Consider the following 11,668-nt stretch of genomic DNA (forward strand, 5'->3'; position numbering starts at 1 on the left):
AAGGCAAATCCATGGCGAAGATCACAACATTGCAAGTGACTGCTTACGCAAGAAAGCCAACACTTTAGGCGACAATGCTATCGAAGACTTGCTACCGCATAAATCACTAAGTGCATCGATAACTTCGGCTTCAACAATTTGTCGGGTGACCTCTTCCTTATAGACCAGATTATTTTTACTCTCGAACCCACGTTTGAGCAAGCATATATAATCTTGACCCCAGTTGTCATCTGTCGGCGAGGCTAGCGCAAGGGCTGCGGGACAGTTACGTCACAGGTGATGGCGAGCGAACACTGGTGGCCATCATCTGATAAGAACAGGCTGGATGCTAGCGTAGTCGTCCGTTCTACGTAATCAGCAGCCCCCTAGCAAAGATGGCTGCCCTCTGCAAGCGATGAAAATTCTGGTCTATACCCAGCAAGTGACAGTATTGTGAAAGAAAGGTCAGCAAGCACAAGCATGAACGTGGAGGGGGAGAAAACCATCAGGCAGCAACTTAATTGATTTGTAATGGTGCTCTCTATAGCTCGTTTACGCACCTGCTAGTTTGGCCGACATATAGTTTCTCACATAACACGATAAATGAGAAATGCCTTGCAATCAATACATTTGCTTGTATGCTTTTTTGTGTCCTCAACGTTTTCAGCACGAGAAGGATTTGTCAAGACACAGAGCTTCCTGAGCTTATAGGGCACTGAAAAGACAACCCTAACATTATCGCGGAAAGCCACCTTGAGATTATGTGACAGCTAGTGAACGTAGGGGATGAGAAGCACGGCCGTGCTTCTCGTTCCTGCAGTTATGAGGTAATGAGTATTAGATTGGCTTGTAATTCTGTGAATTATTTTGTTGCGTAAGCAGTGACTTGGTTTCTTTCTTAAGCAGTGGCTTACAATGTTGTTATCTTCTCCATGAATTTGCTTTTGTAAAGTGATTTTCTTCGCGCATGTCTGTGAGTGCTTCGACGTGTTCAACTGTCTGCCTGGCGACTGTGATCTGCTTTTGAAAATAAACATGTTGTTGCTAGTAGTGCTGTGTGGTGTCCTTGCGTACCTTCTCGTGTCCGTGCGTCATTTCGCGCTACATCAAAAGTGATTGTGACAGAGCGTTACATGTGCACTTTTTTTCTCGTTTTCAGGTTCTCGACTTGAGCTACAATATGATCACAGATGTCGACAGGTTGTTGAAAGCAAGAATGCCTTACCTAAATACGTTTAATCTAGAGCATAATCGAATTAACTTTATAAGCGAAGTCGCATCGTCGAACACCATGATCGAAGAACTGTTCTTGAATGATAACGAAATAACCCGAGTGGAGGTCGGTGCATTCGCTGCTTTGGAACGAATGACTTATCTCGACCTGAGCCGCAACAGCATAACTTATTTAAACGAGTCGGTGTTTAATACAGGTTCGAGGCTCGAATACCTTGGGTTATCAGAAAACAAGTTGGCTAGCGTGACAGGAGTGTTCGACAGGACACGTCGCCTGAAGGACTTGAAGTTATCATCCAACAGGATCAAGGACATCACCGACGCTTTCAAGGGTCTAACACTACTGAGAAAGCTTTCGCTGAGGAGCAATCTGGTGACTCACATTCCTGATGGCACATTTCGTGACAGCGATGGCTTGGATGAGATCAACTTGAGTGATAACAAGATCCAATGGGTAGGAAGGAACGCCTTCAGGGGACTCGTGATCCTTGACAAGTTGCTGCTGCAAGACAACCTGCTCCTGGCACTGAATGGTTCTGCGAGGAATCTGCCTAAGCTGCGTTACATTGACGCCTCCAGTAACGCTATCCAGTACCTGGAAAATGGCGAATTCGCCAACGATGACCGCCTGGCTTCCATTCAACTAACATCGAACAATATCAGCCATGTGCGAGGGGCTTTCACAGGAGCCAAAAACTTAGCGGGGCTCTACCTAAGGCGAAACCAAGTGGAGGTGCTGCGTCGCAGTGACTTCGCCAAGGTGCTAAAGAAGAAGCCGACGATCATCCTCGATGGTAGGCTATTCCTCTAGAGTGCTTTTCTGCATTGTCTGCGCGGTATACTGGCTTCCTTTACCAAGGGACGGAGTCCCTTGTGATTTCGGTGTAGAGCGTTGTCATGCCATCCGTGTATTCTTTCTCTAACGATCCTAAAGGTGCTCATGGAGAGATATGGCAGGCAAATTTTTATGTACTGGCGCCGGTGAAATATTGATTTGGTGCATGTATACGTTTCAGAGTATTTGAGTGCGCTGTTCCAACTTCGTCTCACCTGAAGTGCAGATCGCTGGCTAGAATGCACATTCGCACGTGTTGCCTCTCTGACGCAACTACGAAACCCCAGCGCAGCGGCAGATGTCAAGTTTTGCGTGGAGTTGGGCAAAAGTTGTTCGTTAAACGACAAACCTTCTGAGTCTAACGTATCTGATTATTACAATAGGTGAGGTATAAAAGGCAAAAGCTGAGAATTAAACGACTTGAATTTCAAAAGCATGTCGAACTAAAATAAAAAAGAAAAATAGGGACTGAATTCACACGCTCCTTTTTTATTATTTATTTAAGTAATGGCGCATAACGGGGGTAAAAAAGGCATCAAAGGGGGAGTAGGTCCTCAGTACATATCCTCGATAGAACACTATCCAAACGTATACATGAAATATAACAACCCGCCGCAGTGGTCTGATGGTTAAGGAGCTCGACTGCTGACTCGAAGGTCGCGGGATCGAATCCCGGCCGCGGCGGCCGCATTTCGATGAAGGCAAAACTAGAGGTCCGTGTACTTAGATTTAGGTGCACATTAAAGAACTCCAGGTGGTCGAAATTGCCGGAGCCCTCCACTACAGCGTCTCTCATAATCATATCGTGGTTTTGGGACGTAAAACCCCAACAGTTATTAATTATTATTGCATGAGAAGTAACGTATCACAGGACGCAACGAACAGCCAACGACGAAGCATATTACCTCCCCAAAAAATACATGTAGCCAGAGTTTCGGGGATCACACCTTGAGCATGCGTGTACGTGGGTATTTAAAAAAAAAACAATAAAAAAAGCTATAGTTGTGGCCGTTCATTTTTATAACCTAATGTATCCATGCATATGGGCAACGTGCTGGCATAAAAGTGCTAGTCCAATATAATGAAAGAACCTGCACATTATAACGTTGCGTGTACATCAGAGACATTAGTAGAGTCCAGATTTTAGACAAATTCCTATTTCGTTCCTTGCGCTCCTATCGTACCACTTGGATATACATGAGCATGAATTACAGCGTAAGAAGGGCTTTTAGGGTGTTTTTATTGTGCCTATAAATGCCTATTTTGGCGTTTGTGCCTAAATGCCTGTTTTTTTTTTTTGGGGACGTTAAACCCCAGATATTATTATTATTATTAAATGCCTGTTTTGAAATTCGGCGCCTACATGAACGCAATTTCACCTCAAGTTTCATTTTCTGGTGCAGTTTGGTACTGTTATTCATGTTATTGGGCGACACTGTTCGGAAACCTAAGGGCTTGTGTCCTTGTGTCTCTTTCCTTCGTCCTGTCTTTGCGCTGTTTTTCAAGTTTTAAGTTATGTACCAACTAGCCCGCCTTTCGCCGCTTCTCCAGCTAGTCCTCTAGTTAAACCAGCTCCCGGAAAACAACCGCTAGCAGCAGTGAAGTGGGACGCGACGGCTAGCATACGCCGCCGCGCTGACATGGCACGAGTAGTTGGCGAATGCAAAACCGTGGAGAGCTGTCAGGGGAAAAGATAGTGAACAGCAAAAGAAGGAAGAAAAATGGAACGTGCACGCGGCTTTTATTTTGTTTGTAAATTAATTTTTAAGGTGCTCACCGCCAAGGGAGAAATTGGCTGTATATGCGATTCGACCCTGCAGCCAATGAGACATCCCTCCCTTCTGGCCTTTTAGCAGCCTGGCTATCTGCTCCTGCTTTTCCTTTCTCAGCCATGCTCAAAAGAAAGACACTCAGGAGTGCCTTGATTTGACAGTGGACGCTTGACTCACCATGCTACAGAATAAACGGAGAGACCGTGTTCTGCGAACCGTGCGGGAAAAAGGGCAATTGCACGGCCATGTTAAATTGTTGGAGTCTTTGTGCCATCATACATTTTTTTTTTCCTGTCGTGGATACAGGTCGCGCACGGCTTCGTTTGAAATTATTTTAATAATGATGTTGAAGGCCTAAAACGTTGTTTTGCCTGCCTATTTCTGGCGCCTAAAACGCGCTTTTTAATGCCTAAAAATCCAACCTCTAGTCATTAGCGTAGCGCTCCAATGACAACATGGCGTAGTGGGCATTACTTACTTGATTGCACCTACAAAGCTCTAGAGTTTCCAACATTTTGCTTACAGTTGCAGGCTTCTTACTGCCACTTTTAAGAGTTTATTTCTGAATGGCATGACATGACAAAGTTGCTCAAAGACGCACATTATTGGTGATGTTATTTGTGGGCATGTTGCAAAGTAGTCCACGTTTCCGTGTTTCTGATGCAAGATATTTGGCCTTACTTTGTATTTCTAGAGAACCCTCTACTGTGTGACTGCAGAATGTCTTGGCTTACACTGCGCCGGGACGGTGCAGTCCGGGCGGGAAACTACCCCACATGCCTGGGGCCGCAATGGCTGAAAGGAAAACTGTTGAGCACGCTTACGAAGAACGACCTGATCAGGTGGGAACACGACTGCGAGCTAGGGTGTCGGTGCGACTGCCGAGAAGACTCCCTCGGTGACCGAGCCATCGCTGTCAACTGCACATCAGCGGCGCTGAACCGCGCGCCGCAGGTCTTTCCAGAGGGCACGACCGATTTGGACCTCGGCGAAAACCGCATCGAAGAGCTCGGCGACGCTCTCGTCAACGGTGCGCCACGCCTGAAAGTTCTCTCACTCAGGAAAAACCTCCTGACAAGCCTCAATGTGACCAACGTGCCCGAAAATGTGCGCTCTCTCGACCTGAGTAGTAACCGTATGAAGCGGTTCCCTTACGACCTTGTGACGAAGCACAATCTGACGTCGTTGCGGCTGTCGGCCAACCCTTTTTCGTGTGAATGCGCCGACTACCCTTTCAGACAGTGGATTGAAAGCCACGGTCATGTGGTAAGTCTCTCAGACGAACTCATCGAAACGGGTATATTGTATTATAAAATCTGGGCATTCATTTAATCTCTATGGGGCGTTAATTTTCTCACATATGTAGTGCTATTTCGCTCTCGTTTTGTTTTTGCTTTTTTTATTAATCATCGTGATTCACTGTCATGCTTGCTTTCTGCAGATCACGGATGTCGCGGACGTTATATGTGCTGAGAGCTCCAATTCACTGGTTTCCCTGAAGCCCTTTCTCACATTAGGACAGAAACAGCTGTGCCCGGGAACTATACCACTAGCCGTTATGTACCTGCTGCCAATCTTGGGTACGTTTGTCATATACATTTGTTAGCATATCGTTGGGCGCCTTGGATATCGTACAGACAGTGGCCGTGGTAAGAACACGGTAAACAGGATGGCTGGCAGCTTCCGATAATCGGAGGTATCCGGTAATAGCGCGGAAAAATGTGTCTTCATTTGTTTTGGTCACAATGGGAACAAAGGAATAGGCGCTCGTGTGTTATTGTATGGGGGTGCTCGCACGTGCGAGCGCGAGCGAGCGCGCACGTATGCACGCACACGCACACGCACACGCGCACACACACACACACACACACACACACACACACACACACACACACACACACACACACACACACACACACACACACACACACACACACACACACACACACACACACACACACACACACACACACACACACACACACACTCGACATACCTATAGTAAAGGCAAACGTTTCCGCCCTCTTCATCAGCACTTTTATGACAACAGTGTACCCACTACGTGTGTGTAAGAGAATGCGCGTACTAATGTGTAAGCTTTTTGTAATGAGTGGAATGCTTTAAACCAGCAGCAGTTACGCGCGTGATACTTTTTCGAAGTTGCGATGCACCAACTACGTGTTGCGTAAGGGAATACGCGCATTAATGTGTGTGCCTTTTGTAATGGGTGTCCGGCTTTAAACCACCAGCTCGTTATGCAGTTCACATGGTGTGACGTCCGATGGCAATATACGCTTGTACCCCGTTTTATTGCAATATTACATCTCGTACTGTGACACCTGTACACAGGACGCGTATGTTTGTGACGCATTAAAGTTAATTTCAGTGCAGTTCCAAGCAATGGAGTAGCTCTATGGTAGAACACCTGCTTGCCACGCAGACGGCCTGGATTTGATTCTCACTCGAACCTAAGATTTTTTTATTATTCATTTGATTTGCATCTTTCTCGATTTTTCGGTCACGGACAAGATGATGATTTTTCGCTCACAACCAATGACGCCGACACCGACGCCGAAACCGGAATTTCTGCGGAACGAGCTCTATGACGCTATCGCGCTAAAATAGACTCAGCGATGCAATTATAACATGTCTCATAATTAGTTAGGAACATCTTAAAACGACAAATGGACTATAACAGAAAATGAATATTTTTAATATCTACATCGCCTCACTAGTCCCGTTAAACAAGGATGTTAACAGGACTAGTGTGGTAAGCGCGAACCCGCGACGGTGGTCTAGTGGTTATGGTGCTCGACTGCTGACCTGAAGGTCGAAGGATCTAACCCGGGCCGCGGCGGCCGCATTTTCGATGGAGGCAAAAATGCTTGAGGCCCGTGTGCTTAGATTTAGGTGCACTTAAAGAACCCTAGGTGGTCGAAATTTCCGGAGTCCTCCATTACGGCGTCCCTCATAATCCTGTCGTGGTTTTGGGACGTTAAACCCCAACAATTATTATTATGTGGTAAGCGCAGTTTGTTAATATCTCTGGCTTCTTGCCGAACAAAGCGTTCTAAATTACATTCTCGAATTCTGACGGACTCTTAAAGGCTCAGAGTCATCAGTTCAATTCAGCTGCATATTTCGATTAACGATCGTTAGTTCGCTTCTATTTCAAGCATCAACAAAATAAAGTCAGAGAAATATTCCACAGGCGTGACAGTGAGTGGCGCCGTCTTTCCTTCTCGCTTCTCCGCACAGCGTCGCTGGTGGTCGGGCTGACGCTGTCGGCGGCCTACCTGCGCTACAAGCGCGAGCTGAAGGTGTGGCTGTACGCGCGTGGTGTGTGCCGCTCGCTGCAGTGCATTAAGGAAGATGAGCTGGACGAAGAGAAGCTGTTCGACGTCTTCCTCTCGTTCAGCAGCAGGGACGCCGACTGGGTGCACGCGCAGCTTCTGCCCGGCGTCGAGGCGCTCGGGTTCTCAGTGTGCACTTACGAGCGAAACTTCAAGGGCGGCTTCCTGCTGCAGGACATCATCCGAGACGCCGTGACATGCTCCAGGCGCACGCTGCTGCTGCTCACGGGGTACGTGCGACCGGAACACATCTACTACTCAGTGATAGGCACAATATTCAACGGCAAATGTCATAGATGAACCGGCGAAGCACATCGTCTCAGAAAACTCTCCTCCCCTAAGTTCCCGTTCGTTCATGCCTACGCGTTGCTCGAGTGCTTTCTTCTCGGTAAATGTAACTGTGACTACTAGTACTAGGAAAAATCGAAAAATCGCTTTTGTTTAGGCTTTTTCAAATGCGCAAGTGACATCCATATGTCAAAAAACCATCTGTTTTAGCATGCACCTCATCGTCATGGGACGCACCCACACAGGAGGAAGTGGCAGAATCGCGAGTTGGGCTAGTTGGTGGATGTTCATCGTGGAATAACTTACAGCACAACAGAGCTAGAAACAGGCAGTAGAAGAGAAGTACACAAGCGCTGAACTCGCAATTAAATTTATTTTGAAACAGGTGGAAACATATATACGTGATAATGGGCCAACGAATATCTGTGCATGCCTGACAAAACAGCATGAATCTTTGTCTTGGCAGCCAGATATCGTATTCTTCATCTAAAAGAGTGATGTCTGATACATATTTGTTGCTTAACTTTATGTAAAATGTTTCAGCGACTTCGCGTGTACGCTGATCAATGTGTTTGTATTTTACAGTCGTTTTCTTGAGATTGGGCACATATCCACACGATCTATAATATCGAGGTTCAAGTGCACACGGCATGAGAGTGTGCTTGGCACTCTCTTATTGGATATATGTCCGTCGAGTGTCAGTATCATTGTTGTGATGTTTTCACACTGACTTTTGACCTGTATATCGTCCAAACCTTTGGTTGTGTCTGAATGAGTTATTGAAACGTTATTGATATAAAGTCTGTATGTATGTCTGCAGAAACTTCATGAAGAGCGAGTGGTGTCGTTGGGAGTTTCGGTTGGCGTACCAGCGTGCCCTGGGTGATCACATAAACCGGTTGGTGATCGTGCTCGTCGACGAGGTTCCTGCTGATTCGCTGGACGAGGACCTCCAAGCGTACGTGCGAGCCTCGAACTACGTACGCTGGGGCGAGCCGAACTTCTGGGACAAGCTGTTGTACTCGCTACCCAAGAAGGACTCCAAGAGGAAGCTCATCACCAACAGAGGAGTAGAAGAGCACGCCCTGGCGTATATCACCGACGTCGGTTAATAAGCGGGCATAAACGAGCCACGCGGGTGGCGTGAGGGAACTCGCCTAGCGGGATAAATGGCTATGTGCTCCTAGTCCCGGTGTCAAATTGTCGTGTCGCACGTTCGAGTTGTACGTTAGGTGATGCGAATTGGTGTCGAGGTGTCTTTCGTCCACGAGGAAATTATTTCCATGTTTTCAATGTACATGCGTTTGCGAAAGGCGACAAGGATGTGAATCTCGACAGCCAGTGTGTGCTACTATGTCCGATCTGTGCAACGATGAAGTTGTACGATGAACCTCAGTGTTTCAGATCTGCCTAAAAAAATTAGAAGCAGTACCCAAACTGTCCCATGGTGACACTAATGGGATTTTAGTCAGCATGACTGTCACCTCGGCTCTTTGTAATGAAGCAAATGCCGAGATTTATGGCCTAAATAGTATATTACCGTAAAACACCGCCTTCATGGATGAAATAATATATTTACTATTATTTATTTGGGTAGAAAGGCCTCTCAGGATACCATGTAGGAACCGCGCAGATACATAATCGACCCTGTGTTACCAAAACGTGGCTACCGTGGTGAAGAAGCAGGGGGTAAGCAATCGAAGCAATTAGAACGCGCTGCGTTGCTTGTGGGCTCACTCCACTGTACAATAATGCTCAGAAGCTGAGGTGAATTCCGTATATTTGAAAAGTTCACCCCGCAATCCATCACAAAAAAAAAAAAAAAACATCAACGTACAAAGCGCTATACCGCCAGATTCACGTGCGATTCTCCGGCGTGGGTTGCGTTAGGATACACTGAAGAACCATACCCCGAAGGACCTAAGTTGCTTTTGTTGAATAAACCTTCACTTGTTAAGCAGCACGGTCTCATATGTTTATTTTTTATACGCATACTTTCCTAAAGGGCAGGGTAACCAACGAGGTGCGACCTTGGTTAACCTTTCTGCCTTCCCGCTTTGTTTTTTTTTTCTTCACGCGTGTACTTGCTGTCTGAAGAAACATTCGAACAACCGGTGTGTTCAGGTGTTCTCAACCAAGGGGTAGTTGCTGTGCGTGCTTCGCCTTCCTTGCTCTCCCATTTCGACAAGAATCACTTAAACGCAAACGTGTTGTGCACTTACGCTCAATATTACGCGTACAGCATTCTCTCTTTACAGACTCCACTGAGGCAATTGGACTCTGGAACATAGTCTGAAACAAATATTTTAGGCCCTGGCCACATCCATCGATGGCGCGGAAAGCCATTCGCGCGCTACCGCAGTCCTTGAGTGACATCGGTTTCAGTCGCCGAGTTTAGTCCTATCTACTGTGCGTACTACTGTGCTCGCCTAGTGCTCCTTCTCTCCCTATTTCCCTCTTTAGTCCCGCTTTCTTTTCTGCCTGTGTAGAGTAGCACACCGTCTCGCTGATCTCCCTGCTGTTCCTCCCCCGTCTCTCTGTATATTTGTACCGGCTTCTCCTGCTATTCACAAATCAACGTATAAAGAAAAAAAATACGAAATTCGTATTTTCTTTCTGGGGTTTTTCGTGCTTTATGAGGCACGCTGTAGCGGGGGGCTGCTGAAAATTTCGAGCACCTGAGGTTCTTTATAGTACACTGACACTGCACAGTCATATTTTGCTAGCCCTTCGCTTCCATCGAAATGCGACCGCCGCGGCCAGGGTCAAACCCGCGTCTTTCGGTTGAGCAGCCGAACACCGTAACCACTGCGCTACCGCGGTAAAGTGAGCTAACCGCGGCGGACAATATGTACTGGTGTATGTTGCTTGATCTTGCTAGGTCATGAGCATTTTTTAAGTACTTATCGTTAATGAGCTGCTGGTCAAATAACTAAAATTTTGGCCATACACCGATACAAAAGCAGTTGAAAATGTCGAAAAATGACCGATGACAAATCTGCAGGTCTTGCGCGGTTCTTTTTTCTGACAAAAAAAGAAAACGCCCTCCGTAAATAACATCCGTGCCTCATTCATTCATTCATTCATTCATTCATTCATTCATTCATCATTTGTGGAAGTGTTATTTGGGACAGCCTATACAGCCATTTTATGCTTTCTTGTAATGGTAATTAATAAGCAACTACCCTCCAATTATTCATCGCGGTATGGTGATACACTGCTTCTGCATAGCTTGCTTGTTGCGGTTATAGCCCCGTCTCCGGAGTCCTTACACTTATTCAAAACATGTCAACTTGCATCGAAATTGCGCCTGTATATGTGGGCGCGCTAACTACCCGTTATTTTTGTACTCTGTTCATTGTGAAACGAAACAGGTAGGCGCCGCAAGTTGTTGTAAATATGTTTTCCAGTGTTTATAACGAATGTTAATATAGCGAAGCATCGTATTTCTCGTGTGACAAAAGAGTAGCCGGTAAAGGACATCAAATCTACTCTCATCAGTACGCTACAAAAGCCTAATTGTAGTCGATGAAAGAACGTTAGAAGGAAGCAGTATCAATGGTGGCAACTGCTTCGGTGCCATAATTAGTGGTGTCCGTTACGTGTTACATATCCCATATATGTGACGTGCCACGGTGGTCTAGTGGTTAAGGTGCTCGACTGCTGACCCGAAGGTCGCGGGATCGAATCCCGGCCGCGGCAGCCGCATTTTCGATGGAGACGAAAATCCTTGAGGCCCGTTAGATTTAGGTGCACGTTAAAGAACCCCAGAGGGTCGAAATTTCCGGATCCCTCTATTACAGCGTCCCTCATAATGATATCGTGGTTTTGGGCCGTTAAACCCCAGATATTATTATATATCCCCGTATATGTATAGCATGCACAAGGGTCGTGAAACGTACGTAAGGGATGAGCTGGGAACGATTTACTTTCAGTCTCTGGCTCCATCTGATTTACTTTGGTGGGGCCTTGCAACATAAAATGCCCTATCACGAAGCTTTTACATCGCTTTTGCTTTGCTTACATCTTAATTAGGCATGCGCGTTGGATTAATGCCATTGAAAAATGTGTTACGCCCGCGATAGCGAGTCAATGACCACTCATCACGACACGTCCTTTCTAATTTCGCTGAAACGCCTGTGAACGTGTTCCCACAAAGGAAAACATGCCAGCGTGTGGGGCTTTTATATTTATTGACATAATTGGCA

The 11,668-nt window shown here is 46.3% G+C and overlaps 1 protein-coding gene across 1 annotated transcript in view; it reads left to right on the plus strand.

The window, feature by feature from the left end:
• The window catches only part of LOC119378906 (uncharacterized), a 48,457-nt gene extending 39,165 nt beyond the window's left edge, over nucleotides 1-9,292 (plus strand). The window contains exons 9-13 of the mRNA XM_037647975.2: nucleotides 1,139-2,006; nucleotides 4,514-5,085; nucleotides 5,261-5,399; nucleotides 7,078-7,402; nucleotides 8,281-9,292. Of these exons, the coding sequence (XP_037503903.2) occupies nucleotides 1,139-2,006; nucleotides 4,514-5,085; nucleotides 5,261-5,399; nucleotides 7,078-7,402; nucleotides 8,281-8,572 (2,196 nt within the window). The 3' untranslated portion in view covers nucleotides 8,573-9,292. The remainder of the gene's footprint in view (nucleotides 1-1,138; nucleotides 2,007-4,513; nucleotides 5,086-5,260; nucleotides 5,400-7,077; nucleotides 7,403-8,280) is intronic.
• The last annotated feature ends 2,376 nt before the right edge of the window (nucleotides 9,293-11,668 follow it).

Source organism: Rhipicephalus sanguineus, chromosome 1, assembly GCF_013339695.2.
Source record: "Rhipicephalus sanguineus isolate Rsan-2018 chromosome 1, BIME_Rsan_1.4, whole genome shotgun sequence".
Classification (NCBI taxonomy): Eukaryota; Metazoa; Arthropoda; class Arachnida; order Ixodida; family Ixodidae; genus Rhipicephalus; species Rhipicephalus sanguineus.